Here is a 17,922-nt window from a genome sequence, read left to right on the forward strand (position 1 = left end):
TGGTCTGAGTCTTGTTACTATACTGCCCTTGACAGCATTAGTCTTTTCTTGTGGCTTTTAAATACCAACAAGGATGGATAGCACAATTCAGATAAACCTCCACCATTATACTTTGTTACACCATATATAATGGCAAAGCATTTATTGTTTTACATTATTGTATTGCCATTGTGCTGTCCTTTTAGTGTCACACAGTCCGCTGTGATTCTAGTTCTGGATACACTCGTGCCGAAAGAAGGGTTAATACATCCACAAACCTATCTTATAATGATGTTCTCTCATCCTCTAAATACAATTATTTCTGATGAGGCTCCAGAAGCAGCAACTTCTAATCTTAACAAGCTTTGGGAGGTTGGAGACTTTGGATAGCAACTTAGAAAAGGAAAAAAAGAAACATCCTGAAGTCACTGATAATTGTTACTTCCAAACCTATGAAATGTGAAAAATGCGTGCGTCTAAGCTTTTCCATCACATTCCAGTTTGGCAGTAGTTTTACGAGGACTGTGTCAGACAGAAGAGACAAAGCTGTTGCCTTTTTCCTTCCACGGAGACAGAACACCATCAGATGCATGGAGATGAACCATAATCAGCTTTTCCAATTACACTTAATCTCAGACCACTTATTCCACAGAAAATGGCAGCACTAATGCCAGTCATCACACAAATGCCTCTCAGAGTTTTGCAAGAGACTCCAATTTATACGTTCAAACAAATAGTTCGGACTGTAATGAAAAAAAGCTTTTATAAATCTTTGATGTCTTTTTAAAAAAGCTTCCTTTGAAAAAGACATTGCTCTGCAGAGCTGAACAGAAGCTTTAACATACAAAACGGCAGGACAACAAGCTGTCCGCACAGTCTCGTTTTGTAATAAAAAGATTTAGATCTGCATGCCGGATGACTGGCATTTAAAAATGTCTGTCTTGTAACGTAAGGTGACTCCACATTTCTTCCAATAACAATAAGACATGTGTGTGAGTTTATGTGTATGTCTATCTGTTTGTAACCATAATATACTATATGCGGAGATTTGGATGGGAAAATTAGTGCATGGCTGAAGAAGAAGAGATAGTAGCGTGTGTACGTGGGTGAGGCAAAGTGAGGATGGGAGTAATGATAAGCACCACTTAGACTCTTTGATCACAGACGTTCATCAATCTGCTGTCCAACCAGCATGTCTGAGAAAGTCCTCTACTGACTAAAAAAAACCCTGTTCACATTCATACAACCTACTATTTCATTCTCTCGTCTCATTCCCCACCATACAGTATAATACAGAGTTCTGTAACTGTACAAGCGAGGGTGATGCATCACAGTCCGCCTTTCAGAGGTAGAGCCCCCAAGGTTTTGCTTTCTCTCCCCCTTCCATGTCCCGGACTAAGTTTGTCTGGAGACAAAGGGTTAAGGAGGAACAGCCTCTGAAGAGATGCCTGCTTAACCTCTGACCTCTTGGTGTATGAGAGAGAGACAGAGAGGCAGGAAGAGAAAAAGAGACAGAGGGAAAGGGAGGGTGGAAAGCCACTAACAGACACATAACCAAGTAATTATGTGTAAATATACTGGATTTTAAGTTAAGCGATCTAACAGTCTCTGCAAATCAAACTTTCTGTTACATGCCTCTGTTCCTCTGAAATATGTAAGCTCTGAGGTGTAATGTTAACACAGTCCTTTTTTCTGTGAAAGACACAGAAACACGTGAGTCAATAGGCACCTCTGCCTTTCTTTGTCCTCCATCTCGATCAACCCCTCCGTTCTCTAGGCAGCAGGTTGTCAGTGAGGCGGTCCAGCTGGTGGAGATTGGAGATGCCAAACAACCTGTCAGAGATAAGAGGAGGTGGACAAGGTATGCACAGCACACCCAGACCAGGTTTTCACTGCTAAGTGGAGGACTTAGAGACACTGGGGACCAACAGACTCTATAAGACAGCATAGTTAACCCTGTTACTGGTGAATGAGGCTTCACTTGTTATCAGGTCCTCTATATTCATACATGCATTGAACCTGATAAAGAACACTGCACTTAAAAGAGTTTCCACTCTGAACACACTTTAAATAGCCCACTGGGAATGTTAATAGTTTGTCTCTGCTTGTTCAGAGAAGAACACAACAACCAATCAGCTCTCTCTTGAAAAATTTATTCAGTTTCTGTTTATAAATCTGTATTTAATTTCATAAAACAGAAATGTCTGCTGATCACAACTGTTTACCACCTGTTTGGGATGGAGGGTGAGACAGGAAACAAATCCTAAAAGCGAAACAGATATCTCTGAACAACCATCCTGTTTCACAAGTTAACAACAAACTAATCTTTACAAATCTAGAGTAATAAATACTATTAGCAGGAACAATGCTAAAGAAAACAACCTGTAAAACAATCCTTACATCTCATTGTCACACACACCCACACACACAAATCAATTACATATTGAAGAATGACGAGGATATTCTTTCTGTTACGGTAGAGCACCTGATGACAAGTTACTGCATGTTCAAACACCTGGGCAAAAATATAAAATCGCTTCGTGGCACAAAAATAAAGTCTCAGCTTATTTTCTTTTGCACATAAAAGAGCTACAAATGTTTCTCTACAGTTACCCACAAGGGAAATATAGCTAATCAAATCTAGTAAGAGACCAATTCAGATTTGGAATAAAGAGATAGGAGTTGGTGCATCAACATTATCACATTCAGAGGACAATGTTTCTTTTGCTGAGCAATCCTCACATCAGGGATCTACACTGGACTTATGAATAATTCACAAACAAACAAAAATGGGCCAACAAGCATACAGAAAACACTCGAGCTCTGACTAGTCAGCTAGGCATAAAAGAGAGCCGCATGCTCATTGGCTACCTCTCAGTGAGCAATGGAAGCTGATTGGTCAGATGGGGGTGACTGAGAGGACAGCAGTGACAGCTGTGTGACACAGAATTGTGCAGTTACCCAGAATGCAGCAGAAACAGTGTTTACAGGTCCTTCGGCCTGTAGCGAGGTCTAAACAAACTATTTATCTCGATGGTGCAGCGCCTGAAGCTACCACTGCCTGTCTCATTGGAAATTAACTCAAAGCATCCTTGAGCTGAGCTGAGCTGACACTTGTTTTGCATATACACAGACAAACGCACACACACACACTTTTATCCAACACATGCCTTTTCTCCTTCATCGAGACTGAACAGGGAGCTGTGCTTTGCTCCACTACAGAAATAAATGTCTCCCTCAGGCTCTGTTGGGAGAGCTGAGATCATTTTAGCCAGTAAATGTTACTGCCTGTCTGACAGTGTTCACAATTTACATCCTTCACAAAGAATAAAGTGGGAGACATTGAGAGGAAAACAGCCTAGTGCTGTTAATGGTCTGGGCCTTAAAAGGGCTCACAGTGCAAACATTTGGATGACACCAGTCACTGAGTTTTGCAAAGACAATAAAATACAACTTTGATGTCCATTGTGCTGCTTGGAAGGAGCTACGTTTTTCTGTACATGTAGAGCATTATTGATGTTCAGTTCCAGTTCGTAATAATAATTCACTACACCTTCCAGCAGAGGGGAGAAACTTGACGAACAGATGAGACCTCTTGAGACCACACAGCACTAGATTATACTTTTCACAATAACTCTACAAAACCATCATCATATTAAGTCTGTACACAGTGCAGAATCACTCAGAAGAGCAGAAGAAGGGGGAACTGAATTAGCGTTGAGGTAAAGTTTGTCTTCTGGTTCAGTTAGGAGGCTGCGCTCCATTCTGGGACTCCACACCTGATGTGTGTGTTAGTGTCTAGTGTGTGGTAGAGAGGTGGCGACAGATTGTATCGAGGATACTCTCTGAGAGGAGAGCCAAGCTGCCTGCTGTGAATGTTTTGGGAATTCTGAGATGGAGGCCCAGAGCTGTGACTCTGGTAGGGATCATGGGCGACATGCTCTGGTAGAGGTGGAGAGCTCTGGTGGGCTATAGCGCTGAGCCGAGAGCCCTGAGGGCTGGAGCTGTAGGGAGGATGAGGGGTGTAAGGTGGATAAGGCTCCATCGGGGTCATGGCAGTTGGGAGTGGGCAGGTGTACGACCAGGATGCACAGTTGAGTTCATCCATTCTGTGCTCGGACCCGGCGTACATGCATGCCTGACGTTGCCCCATGTCTGAGCTGTAGGTGGAGTTAGTGAGACTCAGGGAAGGGTTGTTGGTCAAGCCAGGTGGTGGAGGGGGGTACGAGGAGGGGTGATAGTACGGTTCCCCCTGGCTTGGAGAGCCACCAGTAAAGTGTTTCTTGTATGGATGCTGGTGGTTTCTTGATGAGCAGTTTTCTTCCACTGCAGAGAAACAGACAGAGGATAGTGTTACATTTGACAGTATGAGGTTGTGTCGTCTTGACTAATGTAGTGACATAGAGGTGCAGCACAATGGTGGATGATGGTGCCCAAAGCTCACTGGATATATACTGAAAATGGATCATTCAAAGGTAAGAAAAACAAAACACCAATCAAAACATGTTTATCAAAAGTTCATGGTATTTTTTTTCCAATATTGCGCCCTAAATATAGACACTGGAACTTTAGCTTAAGTAGAAAAAAATGACTATTGTACTATACTGTAGAGAAAGAAAAACACAGTACCATTAACTATCAATGAAGAATGCTCTACATGTAAAGAAATTCATTTTTATTTGACTTTAAGCCTAAAACCGACTCAAATGCAATAAATTACATCTCAACCTGCTGCCATCTAAGCTTGAATGTTGAACATAGAAAAGGTTTCAGAATCTACAAATCCAATATTTCACGCCTTGTTTCTCTGAACTCCACGATCTGAAGAGATGGAAAACAATGACAGGGTCTCCTTTTCTAGCAAAGTGCAGAAGTGGTTTCTAATTTTTTTTCTCTGCTATTGATTAATGTGTCTAAATAGACTCGTGCTAGCATAATTGGGCACACATTAAAATAAATGATTTATTATTCATTCAACTCCTTCCTTTGTAAATCTGATGCTAATAAGATTAGCAAACAAAGTGAATACTAGAATCAGTACAGATTAATAGAAATCTCTTATTTAGTTGGCTTTTTACTTCCAAGACAGCCATTAGTTTCCATTTATTGTATTAAGCAATGAAAGAACAAACAGAAGAGCCTTAAAATGTTGCATACATGGGTGAATGATCATTGTTCCCTTAGCTGGCTGCTCTGTCTCAGCAGGGTAGTGTCTTGTGTCACAAACTCTGAGATCTTAGGTGGTGAGGCATCCTTGAATTTACCACAGAGAAGATTTCTTTCTTACTTTAATATCGGAAATGAACAAAGTACATAAACATTCCAGACTGAAGACATTCCTTTTTACACACAGCTTCCTCTCACCTTTCCTCTTGTTGCAGGGGTAGACCTGCGGCTGCTGGCCAGGTTGCAGGTGTAGATGAGGGTGGGTGTAGTGCGTCGGTTGAGCGCACTGCAGCTCTTGAGGACTGCGGCTGTTCAAGCTGTTCTCACAGTTATAAGGTGACCCAACGGCCTCGGGGGAGCCCCGCAGACCCCTTGTCTCCCCGCTGAAGGGACTCCCAGTGGAGCAAGCTCTCTGACGGACAGTACTGCGGGGCACCACGGGGTAATCCTTACTGAAACAAAAAAGAAATTTAAGAATTCAGCAACAGCTTGCATTTGAGCTGTTATGAACTTGAGAATCTGTCACAAAACTGCCTTTTCTGAACCTCAACTGTTTTTTTTTTTTTGTTTTTTTTATATCCTGATCGAATTTGCTTGGCTGAAATGCTTGTATTTCTGTTGTTTTCTCTTTTCCTTCAAGTCTCCATCCTTTCAGCTCTGATTTCTGTCTGCACTCGCTGGCCTCGCTGTGAACTTTGTGGTATGGAGGAGACAGCGGGCCACATCTCCCCTGACTCCTGCGGAGATACACACACATGCGTGCACACACACACACCGCCAGTGCTGTTGTGAGATAATTCACCGCTCTAAAAATAAACATCCATCCGCGTGTCACTTCAGATAGACTCTCCTCTGTTCTTCTCTCCTCTCTTCCAACAACACAGCAACATTAAAACAGGGGTGCTGCATTTAATGCTGTCCTCTCTCATTCCTCCTCTCTTGTTGTCCCTCTCCCTCCCGTCAGTAGCAGCCTCTCCCACAAGCTCACTTAAATCTCTGAACTGCCTACAAAAGCACCACTTTTTTCGAGACAGCATGTAGGGCCCATCAGCTGATCAGAAGTGACAGCCCAATAGACCAGCAGCAATGTGATATCATGGGTTTATCAATGCGGTTCTGGAGCTGATTGTCCATGTTTGCTCTGCACATTTAGATAGAGATCAACCTTCAGGTGACAAAGGCTTACATCTCCTCATACCACTTGGCTCCACTCACGCACACCCTCATGTCTGAGACCATATGTAGCCCATCATAACAACCTTTTACCCCGGCTGAGAGAGGACAAGGGAGAGGAATAGTTTCCTATGAATGCTCACAAGCCCACAGACACAAAAACACCCAACCACAAGGCTTTACTCACCCTTGAAGCTTGGCCATGCGGTGCAGCTCATTGTCGTCACTGCCTCTGAAGCCCTTCGCAAAAGGATTATTCTCTATCTTCAGCTGTGTAATCTGAAGACAAAACACAGAAAACATCTAAATCAGACCGAAAGACCAGCTCACACATGCATGCACAGACACTCAGAGACTTCCAACAGAGTAGGACAGCGTTCTCGCCAGCTGACACAGAGTAAACTGTTTACCCAAACAGTCACTGGGTTTAAGGGTTTCAGGCCAAAGCTTTTAGACGTCCAAAGCACTGAGCTTTGATGTTAAGTCTTCGAACTTTTCTCAGTGATGTCATGGAGGCAGACCTTTGTGTTTTGATGGATTTCATTTGGCTAAAGACCAGATTGATAACAAAGCAGGCAAGTGGGCTTGAGATCAGGTCTAAACAAACTTTGAAGAGCTGAAAATACTCATAGCCTCCACCCAAATGCAGCTTCAAGAGCTCTATTCCCACACAAGAATATGAGAATAGTAGATAGTATAGATGGTGTTATTGGCTGCTTTCTTTGCAGAAAAGAATTGTAAGGTTTATATTCATTCTTTTCACACTGTATATGCAATTATATATCAGAGTCCAGATAATTAACACTGATTATTGCTTTGTTTTACTCGGAGCATGACTACTATTAATTATTGATAAGAAAAAGATTGATAAAACAATCATTCTCTTTATTTGGCAATAAAATATAAAACACCAAAGAGTCTATTTTTGTTCAATTATTACTTATTATCATAGTGTGCATATGCAAAATTACTGTCACTATCAGTTATCAATATTAGTAATTATAATCTTTTTTTTTTTTTTTACATTTAATTTAATTTGTCTGCTAAAAGTTGCACCTTCTTTATATGAAAATAATGATTCCTGGGTGCACAAAAACTTTTGCAGGTTTTTTTTTTAAAACTCTTTACAACACAAAAATAAATTGATTGCAAAAAGAATGCCACACTGAGGAAGAGGATGAAAGCGTGTAGAATTTAACCTTTTATTTGACCAAACTTAACAAACTAAAATTAAGAAGACTCCTAAAGTTTCTTGCAAATTGATGATTAGAAGTTGTCTATTAATGCCACGTAACATTGCTAAGGTTTGTTTTGAGGGTGAAATCTGATCGAAGCGAGCCTTTCTGCCAACTTAATCGAATGAGTGTCTCAGCTGGAAGCTTCAACAATTTGTCTTTCTGGATGTGATGCCAAGGAAACTGGATCAGCCAAGATCAAGGGTAAGAAACCAAACATCACGCAAGCATGAAAGCACAGGCACACACACATGCAGACAGGGAGTTTACGTTTACATGTATGCAAATACCATGTAAGGACACACAAACAAAGAAGATACTAAAAATATGATTTCAAACAGGGTTTGAGTGCTTTTGTGTGGAAGAGAAACAGAAGCTTGACTCCGTCCAGTAACCAAAGACAAAACAGGTTAATCTAAATAGTCAAAGGTTTACCAAAAGATCTGATTATTCTTAAAATAATCTTGAAGCATCCCATAGTTTCATGCAGTGAAAGAAGCTTTAAACTTCATATTCACAACAACACATAATGTCTGAAAATCCCTACAGCATTAAAAGGTCATAACAGGCACTTGTTGTTTCAAGGCTGCTTAAATTGACCTCAACCTATTTAAGCAATTAAAAAGGGAACTCCAACACTTGTGCTGGGCTAGATTCATCCATAAAACAGGGGCCTGCTCTAAAACATTTCTGAGCGTGATCTTCCCTCTTTGCTTCGCAGCACACTGTGCATACCTTGTGGTTCTGATAGGATGTCACTGCGATGAAGGCAGTCTCAGAGAAGACATGGGTGCAGAAAGCAGTGTTTTTTGAGCCAAAGCCGTTGTTTTCATCTGCTTTGACGATGTGGAGACGAGGCTGGTATTTATGCATGGAGTTGAGTATTATCTGCACAGGGGAGAGATTGAGAATATGATGCTGACAGACCCGTGATATTTACAGAAACCCACCAGCAGACGCAGGGACCTGGACTGTCTTTACTGAGTTAATAATCCCTCTTTGATTTCAAGATTTCTTGGCTGGCATTAATGTTTAAAACACATATTTATGATTTACATGTTGGCTGGATCAAATGGATATTAAGTGGGAAAAAGAAAAATTCTGCTCTTCCAAGACTACACACTCATTGCTCCAGCAGTGTGAGTCATGTCTCGCCTACTTTGGTATGAAAAAGAAACCAAACAAAATTTACTTTCAGAAGTTTTAATTTTTATGTAAACGTTACTTTAGACGCAATATCAACATACACTTATAGTTATAAAGGCATGTCATATATTATTATGTTTAAGAGAGACTGCACAGAATTCAGAAACAAAACATTTGTCTCTCTGGTTTTTCAGCATCACTTTATGACCACATACTAGGACTCTTCTGTCATTTTTGACTTGGGCTAACCACTCATGTCAAACTATAACAACTCTGAATTTAGTACCCAGTCTCCATCATTTCCCACCACAACAGACAACTCCGCACGCGGTTTTTAATTGGATCGTATTTTCAATGTGCGCGAGCACGTTGGTTCATCCACGGGCTCGGTTTAATCTCCGTGACGTGTCCGCCATTGAAATGCATTAGCTAATGGGCTTTAGAGTCATTGGAATTATTATCTCTAATTTCACAATCCATGCGAGGAGACGCGCGCGCACAGTATCCAGCGTTTTCACCTGCTCTCACGTCCAGCTACGTGCGCGTGTGACAGTGTGTGTGCGTGTGTGTATTCAGACAGTCACTATAGGATGACTGGAGCCGTGCAGTATCCACTTGTGGAGGTTGACATGTGTCCGCTCTGCCCTCGTGGCCTCTTGGTGATATTTGCTGTGTTGTGATGTCGCCTGACCTCGAGATTGGAACTGCATAACTGGACCTGTGTTGTGGTTTCTAATGGAATTGTCCAATAGTTTGAAATATAGAAATTTGGTTTGGCCTAAAGGTCGCTTTTCTCATGAACCGGATCATCAATAATAAGTGTGAACATCGTATCTATATCATAAAGCGTAAAACGGTTCCAATTTGCCAATTCAAGGGCAAAAATTCAATTTGAAAAAAAAAAACGGATCAAGACCATGTTTGTTGTTTTTTTTTCTATGCAGAAAATGAAAACGGATAATACATTAACAATCAGAAAAGAAGTCGGACTCACGTGCCCAAAGGGGTCCAGGTGGTTGTTGGTGAGCTTGAGTTTCTGAAACGAAACGAGCTGACGGCTCCAGTGCGCTCCAGTGGCGGGAGAGTCGGGGTGGACGTAGAGCCTGCCGGGCATCGCGGGCTCTGCTTTTCCCGTTATCGACCTACATGTGACCAAGAGGATGGAGCAGATTGGGAATTGATCAGACACTGACACTCGAGGGGTCGCAGTGGTTTGTCTGACCGGCCAAGCACCGCTCTGCATGGGCGCAGCAGACCAGACGCGCCAAACGCGCCAGTTTTGCTGAGAGTTTTGGTAAAATAGTAGGCTACCACAACTGAGCAACCCCTTTTCTTTCCCAGATGAACTTCCTCTCATCCAGAGATCCTGAAACCTAACTTTTGTTATTTTAAGTCAAAGATTTGCTGAGCAAACAAGCCTGAAATTGTAAAATAATAATAATAATGATTTTAAAACACACACACACACACACACACACACAAATGTTCACTGAGGGTGTAATGTCAGCCACGTGATCGACATCCATTTTCTCTCTCTCTTTTTTAAATTGTTTTATTGTAGCCCTCACGACAAAAACGTGAAATACTCACTTAAATAGAATCGATTTGGTTTGGTTGATGCACTTATTTTATAGTATTTTATAGTTTCTGTCAAGGAACAGAAGATAACTGATAATGCAAATATTACTAATATCAGAGCACTTTCCCTGTTTTTAAGGCAGAGTTTTTTAACCAATTTAAAAGAAAAGGACTTATTTGGGTTAGGGTTGGGCTAAGGAGCATGCACGATGACTGTGCACATATTGGAGTGGATGAGTGCACAATTTTTTAATGAACTGCTATAGGGGATTTTTTTTTTTCTTAAAACATTTATCTGTGTAACTTACGTGACGTAAGAGCACTCTGTAACCCACGTTTGTGACAAACGAAATGACTTGGGTTACAGAGAGGTAAAGGGGTGGGAGAATGGCAATCTTCATTTTAATATAGCCTTGCCGAATACATCTATAGCTCTATGAGACGGATAAAGATATTTGAATATGGACAAAAAGGCTTGAAAGCCCACAGAAAATCAATTTGAATCTTAAAAAATCCCAAACAAAAAATGACAGGTTAAAGAAAAATATTAAAAACTGAATTAAAAGGATTTGGAGAGAATTTCGAGGCTTTCAAGTCTCCAAACTCCACTTAACGCTTTCTCGTAATATAAGGCCCCCAGTTTACACAGCATTGTTTATTTTTACCTTGTAAACACCAAGCGCCTCCTTCACAAGCTGGCACTTTGTGTCGCACCAAGTTTATCCAAAGCACCCCCCTCTTTTTGCATTCGAAGAGAGCTCGTGTCTGATGCTCTGAGGAGGCACTGATGGATCTCATTGTAGTCAGAGGTCCGTTCGGATTTTCCCCTCAGCACAAACTGAATGAGAGGATTTAATCTGGTCTGTGCCGTCTGTCCCCCCCGTGCACGCATCATATTCTGATGTAACCGGCGGGCAGACGCACTGGGGGAAACGCGGGGAACTAGGCCATCCCAGTCTGCAAGAAGGACCCGACCTTTACGCAGGGCAGAGGCGGGGTGGAGTGGAGGGTTTAAACCCACGGTTTACCCAGAGTTCAGTTCAAAGGCTTCTGCTGTAGAATTTACACCAAACGAGGAGTAAGCAGATAAGATTTGACCGTGCACATCTATGTGTTTATTTAGCCAACTGATTATTCATTCAGTCATTTATTTTGGAGGGATTTATTTCGCAAATCGTTTTGTTTACAGATCATCCAAACTTACATAATCAGAAAGCTGGTCTTCCTCTAACATTAGGCACCAGTTGTACAAAATGTTTTATGGAGTGATCTAAGTTTGAACCCTTGGTTACACACATACAGATGCGATATACAAACCATTTATTGTCAGCGAATTTGTAGCGATGCTCATCCCCGGGCACGATGTCCATCAGGAGTATGTACTTGGTCTTCGGGTTGAGTCCTGTGACTTTGACTTTGTAGCTGGGGAACATTCTCCTGGAGGGAATATGTTCAGGAGGGGGAAAAAACAACAACACTGACTTTCCAGCAGAATGAAAATTCGATTATAAAAGCAAATTATGTTACATTAAAAAGGACAAAAGAAAAAAATATGCAAATAGCAATGCACTATCCTGAGACAAAAGTTCCCTTAGGGCCCAGAAGGACACGCTCAGAACTACTTCTGACCTGATTCATGAACATTATTTTTGATCAAATCAATGCTCATACAGCTCTGGGATGCTTGATCTTTCGCGTTTTCAAAATCATGACCATACATTCATAATTATTTGTTCAAAAGATCACAATTCAGTTTCTCCTACCTCCCAGCTTTAGTGATGATCATTTCAGTTCCAACTTCATCGAACTTGGTCCAAAGTTCTCCGTCATGAAGGACGACTTTGATTGCCTCCATCCCCTGCACACGAATATAAAAAGCCCTCAGTGAAAATGTATACATGGAAGTTCTCAGAATGTACAAGAAAAGCAGGACTCATCCTCCAGATCTGAGACATTTACACCTTTAAAAATGAACTCGGGTAAGTCTACTGATTTTTATAAAATTATGATAAACTGATTCACCGGTAAAGAAAACCAACAAGAAGTGAAGTTTGAGGTAAATGTTTGTCCAATGCTTTGTGGTCATAGAAACTAGATTCCTTTTTATTTTTAGGTTTATGAAGAAATAAATAAACAACCATAGAAACTACTGAATGAGCCTCAGTTAGCAGTTCTAGTAAATGATAAATATTTACATCATGATCCTCAGCACAGGCCTCTACCTGCTGGCTGGACGCTGTCTGCGGAGACGCAACAGAGTTTAAAGTGAAGCTGTGATTTTCCCGTTTGCTCTCTTTTGGGGAGTCCGAGTCCGGGCGCTCTGCAAGGCCGAACTGGTCCCCTCCGTTCGCCATGTTCCACTGACACACACATACGAACAAAAGTTGGCATGTGCACTTGATCACAGTTTATAACATAGCGCAACACACATTCGCAGGCTTTGCTGATGGAAAACGCCACATAGGAATGTGGCGCCATAAAAGCAAGTTGCTACACAAACCTTACTGACATAAAAAAAAAAATCATATTAAAGTTGAACATGATGAGCCTGCAACATGAAGCAATTTGTGAAGGCAAACTAGGGTTGGGCGTATTAACCTCAGATCTATATGTCCTATTAAAAACATTTAGCATTGGACTCCTTTTTTTTGTTTGTTTTTTTTTTTTTGCTAATTTGGGGGTTGAAAAAATGACGCCCTTCTGTTAAACTTTGAAGACAAACAAGCAGCTCTTTGTCGAAAGGACGCACAAAGAGGCCATCGAGTTTCCCACTTTGATTTTTGGAAAAAAGCTAAAAAGACGTCCATTGTTTTTGTTTTTGTTTTTTTAAATGAAGGATGAAGTGTTATCTTAGATTACAACGGCCTCATGGCGAGTTACACTTTTGACCAACTGATCCAGTAATCTAATTACTTGCTTCAACTAAAAGGAGATTAAATGTGCCGCTTAAACTCCGGCAATATTTTCAACATTATTTTCGAAGAAGTCTGTAAATTCATATTGGTCGTTTCCAGTTAGTCTGTATCTTATTCATAATCTGGATGTAATTGCATGTGGCATTAAGTTTTGCAACATCATTACATGATTAATGCGGCTTTAAATGGCAGCGTGTTAACAGCTGAATTCTGAGTAAAAGTGTTAATGTGCTCAGGCTCATCACAGAGTGTGCCTTTCATGTGCCTGTGTGTATTTTGGATGCTCTCTGTGGGCCTTTACCTCACAGCCCTGCGTCCCCTGCAGAAAACAGTCTCATTCTGCTCCTGCGCACTCCGAAAGCTGCTTGTGTGTTTTGTGGCTTGCTTGTATTTCCAATTAATTATTTATAAAGCGCCAGTGTCCAAGCGTTTAAAAAAGAATATTCCCAACGTTTATCATCTGGTTGCTTCGCTCTCCGTCTTCCTGCGCGCAGATCGCAGCTTTTCCTCCACGCTGCTCCCGGTCCACGGATCTATTCAAAGCGGCTACGACTCTTTCTCGTTTGCTTCGCCCACTCCTTACGATCCACGCAGGCTCCGCAACAGTTACAGCCCTGATCTGAACCCCCTCTCCCAGACCCTTCATTACGAATGGAGTCAAGTCCGTCTCACATCTTCTGCCCTCCCCCTTCAGCCTTCCCTGCTCTGCCATAGGTCTGCGCGGTTATCGCGGACCAAAGGATGACTGTGACACTGGCCAGTGACGCGCACAGAGAGCACATGCACACACAATCACTGTTTCTATACTCACACGCGGTATGTAGAATTATTTATTTATTCTAAAAGAACATAATCACTCGTTCTCACAATGTCGACCTGCAAAGACATTAATCCTCTATATATCACAGGCGTCTCTGGTATCACGACACACCAAAACGACAAAGGGTCATTTTCTGCTGGATTTCTTTTCAGAACATATTGATGTCCTGATTGATCAGATAAACTTGCTGCCATGTTAAAACAGAGTAGGAAGGCTCCACTCTACCATTAATTTAAACTTTTGATCAGAGCTGTTAGACAAAGACAACAACGGGCCCCATTGAGATGAAAACTATGTTTTCTTATCCCAATTTGAAGATAACTGACTCTTAATTCCTCATTGGGAAAGTAGATGGCTGGTGACAATTTACAGATTGATGAAGGTATTAATGCGTGCTGCATGGGCTACTGAAGAATAAAACACAAGTGTAGGCTAATTATTACCAACCAGTCATCAGATCCAACTGTTATATGGACGGGGATTTTAAAGACAACCCCCTCTACAAGAGGTTTAATCTCTTATGAGAGACTTTGCCTAGATATTTGTTTCTAAGATTATAGATTTGAGGAGGGGGAGGCCAATAGCGGCAGTAGCAGCATTGGCTTGACGCGAGCGCGCATCATCCTGACGGGATTACAGCAGATCCTGATAACCGCAGGCAGAGTTGAAAGTTGAAACGGTCATTGGGAGGTCAGCATGCCACCATCACACGTTTCCACCGGCGTAACTCATCCTCATCACGTACGCTGTCTCAAACCACTCTTTTCTTCTTCTTTTTTGTTTAAGTAGCCCTTCCACCAACCAGTCTGTGATCAATATTTGAATGAAATGAGGCGGATGCTGTTTTATTAACAGACTGCGTCGTGATACGTGGCAGGTGGTTTCAAATACCTTAAATCTGGCTGCCCCCAAACACACCAGGGTAGGCTACAGGAAATTGAAATGTTCAATACATTAAATAAAAAATATACTAACATATGAAGCCTATAGGATTCTCGCGCGTAAAACGTTCCCTTTACGCAGTAGAATTTCTCGTCTTTTTGTATGCCCATTTCTGTCATTGTTCCCAAAATGAGTCATAATTGTATTTCTTACCGTCTAAATATCGAAATCCCTGGTGAGAGACCAGTGTAGCCACAGCTCCGTGCACAGCCTGTCTTGCAAAGCGGGTGCTTCACCGAGCGCGCTGCCACTGGGAAAGACGCGATTTCCAGGCTACACTTAACGCCTGTGCGCGTGTGTCAGTGAGCGTGCGCGTGTCTTTGAATGTGGATCCATACAGTTTCCGCGCAATATTTTTTTTATACTCACCACTTTGCACACACGGCTTTCTGCAAGTCTGTGGCATTTTTCTGTTGTTTACGCAAAGAAGATGCAGAATTCAATGCATCATGTGAGTTCATTTTCTTATTTTATCAGATTGTTGATGTGAAAAACATTCATACAGAAAAAATTGATGATCAAGCAAACATTTTTGCTGGGCACACCATTGCTTGTCCAAAAAAAAAATTTTGTAAAATTCATCAAAAAATAAATCGAGAGAAGTGACAACGGTTTACATAACAGAGGATCAGATTAGAGTTTTACTGTTTCAGATAAAAGATAAATTATGTTTATAACATTTATTACACTTTTTCTTGAGTATTTCCGTAGTCCACATGGCAAACACAAATAACCCCACGTCTTAATATTTTTAAAATCACAGAAAACCTAGTTATTCGATTTTCTAAAAATTATAATTCTATGAAAACGGTGCGACACCCAAAGTCCTGGTAAAGTCTGGTGACGACAGATTAGTCATTTTTTCCCCTTCTTTTTTAAACTGAGTTCAAAAATGTGTTCGTCGTGACCCAAATGAATCACTGTGTGTTTGAAACCCCTCCAAAAACAGCAGCAGAGTTAAATGTTTTAAACGTTAGCAGTCTTTTGACACAGCTGTCTTCCTCAGACACAGACAGGAACATTTTAAATGAATTGCCAAGGATATCCTAAATATAGATGTCACGCAGATCCACCGAATATGCGACAAAACGTTATAGCTCTCCGTTCAATACTGACTCTGTTTGATTCGTCGCAATCTGTTCATTTATTTCCAGCCATGCCAAACTTTTACTTTTTTATAGGAAAAGTCTTGAAAATGTCCCATAAAATTCAATTGAATGTACAAAATCTGTGTAATGTAACTATAATCTGTTCCAAATAAAAATTCTGTTCCTGTTTATGGACACAAACTAAACTAAATGAATCAAAAAGGTTAATTGATGATAGATTTTTTGGGTGTGTCCATGTCGCTCTAAAACATCCTGATTTGCACTTGTTGGTTATTTGATTAATTATTCAGTTGAGACTCAGCTTTGTGATGAAAAATTGATTACATGTTTTTTTGGCCCCAAATAAATCCTAAAGAATTAATAATTGGCAAAATTGAAGAACAATAAATAACAAAATCTAAAGAAAAATATATGCAAACATTATCAATTATAAACAATACGTTTTTTTAGGCATTTAGTTGTCTCTGTACCTGATTTTCTTGAAAATACATGAAAAAATTCCAACATAATTTAAAAAAAAAACATGAATTAAAACAACTGTTATTCGGTGAACCTTTGATAATGGGTGTGATGCTTACAAGCAACAAGACGGTGGCCCTCCTTTAAGCCACACAAAGCATTCATTAATGTAGGTGTTGTCTTATTTTATTCATTTTTATTTTTTTTGCAAAGTAGCTCAGTTATCGTGATTTAAATCTTCATCATTTAAGCCATTGATTTAATTTTCAAGCCAGTTATTGTTTTTTGTTTTTGGAACATAACTTCATCCCATCTCATCTGAAGGTTTCTCGCTGTGCAAAAGTAACAAAACCCTTAAGTCATACCTGAAATGAGGTGGTGGTGGTGGCTGGAAGGCTCATTATTGTCCCATCCTGGCTTCAGCTGACTGGATCCTCTGTTCTCTGTCTGGAGGAAGTGGTGAAGGGGTCCCAGACCTCCTGCACTCAGCAGGTCTGTCTCACACACCTCCAGCTTGGCCTGAGTGAGTGTGTGCATGTGTGTGTGTGGTATTAGAGGGCAAGGTCAACCCATTTCTCTGCAAACAATCACATCACACAGGGCAAAATACATTCCAACCCCCCCCTGCCTCCAGTTTGTAAGGTGGCCTGATGTGGGAATAGCAGAGGCTGGGGGTTTGGCAGCTGTCCAGACAGGGCCCTCTAAGTCCAGATGAAGGGAAACCTGTTCCACATTAATATGACTTCATATTACAGATGTTAGAAATATGCTGCTTTCTGCACAGGCCTAGCTAAATGTTGTGCTCTTTTGCGATGATACATAATCTGGCCTGTTGTAAATGTGCCTTCTGATTACCTGGTTGGTGTCTCATCAGGCATAGATCCTTTCTTAAAAAAACTCTCTTTACCCATCACCTCCGTCAGGTCAAACTAAAATATTGCTGTTGCTAAATAAAAGTCTTACAATTGATATAAAATGGGAAACCAGTAATAGACAAACATTCAAAATATTGATCAAGTGACTCTAAACTATCAGCATATTGACTAGTGTGGCCAAACTCTACAAGAAGTTGAAAAAGTGACTCAACCTCCGTTCCGGCTCCAGAAATGTTTTTTTTTTTTTTTTAATTTGCAGGTCTGAAATGCCATTAGAAGTTCATCTTCACCTTGACTTCCAACTATTTAATATCGATGTAATGAAATAGACAAGTTTACATGTTTAATGGACTGGATCAGATTCAGCAGCAAGACAGCTCAACTAATTATATAACTGGAGACTTTTGCTTTGATAGACTGAAAGATGGCTGGTTTTCATGGCTAATTTTAGGGCTGAAATAATCAACCGTGTTTTTTAGGATGTGATGAAGCAAGCAACATCTTGATGATATATGATGTCCGTTT

General features: G+C 40.9%; 1 protein-coding gene across 3 annotated transcripts; it reads right to left on the reverse strand.

Moving 5' to 3' along the window:
- Positions 1-2,115: 2,115 nt before the first annotated feature.
- On the reverse strand, positions 2,116-17,024 carry tbx5b (T-box transcription factor 5b). Of its 3 annotated transcripts, none has more exons than XM_075468059.1 (9): positions 16,888-17,024; positions 12,500-12,637; positions 12,041-12,135; positions 11,595-11,714; positions 9,694-9,841; positions 8,289-8,441; positions 6,506-6,597; positions 5,344-5,597; positions 2,116-4,305 (listed from the first exon to the last, which is right to left on the reverse strand). In XM_075468059.1, the coding sequence occupies exons 1-9, from the start codon at positions 16,921-16,923 to the stop codon at positions 3,725-3,727; spliced, it is 1,617 nt and encodes a 538-aa protein (XP_075324174.1). In that variant the 5' UTR covers positions 16,924-17,024; the 3' UTR covers positions 2,116-3,724. The 3 variants fall into 3 exon arrangements, with proteins under 3 accessions (XP_075324174.1, XP_075324173.1, XP_075324175.1); XM_075468058.1 differs by having other exon boundaries at positions 12,473-12,637; XM_075468060.1 differs by lacking the exon at positions 16,888-17,024 and adding an exon at positions 13,494-13,840 and having other exon boundaries at positions 12,473-12,637.
- Positions 17,025-17,922: the final 898 nt, after the last annotated feature.

The sequence above is a fragment of the Odontesthes bonariensis genome, chromosome 6 (assembly GCF_027942865.1).
Source record: "Odontesthes bonariensis isolate fOdoBon6 chromosome 6, fOdoBon6.hap1, whole genome shotgun sequence".
In the NCBI taxonomy this organism is placed as follows: domain Eukaryota; kingdom Metazoa; phylum Chordata; class Actinopteri; order Atheriniformes; family Atherinopsidae; genus Odontesthes; species Odontesthes bonariensis.

Excerpts from the sequence above, each read along its gene's own strand:
- tbx5b (XM_075468058.1), bottom strand. The coding sequence starts at position 16,923 with ATGAGCCTTCCAGCCACCACCACCACCTCATTTCAG. Across the intron at positions 12,638-16,887 it reads CCACCACCACCTCATTTCAG|TGGAACATGGCGAACGGAGG; the intron begins GTATGACTTAAG and ends TGTGTGTGTCAG. Across the intron at positions 6,598-8,288 it reads CATCCTATCAGAACCACAAG|ATTACACAGCTGAAGATAGA; the intron begins GTATGCACAGTG and ends TTTTGTCTTCAG.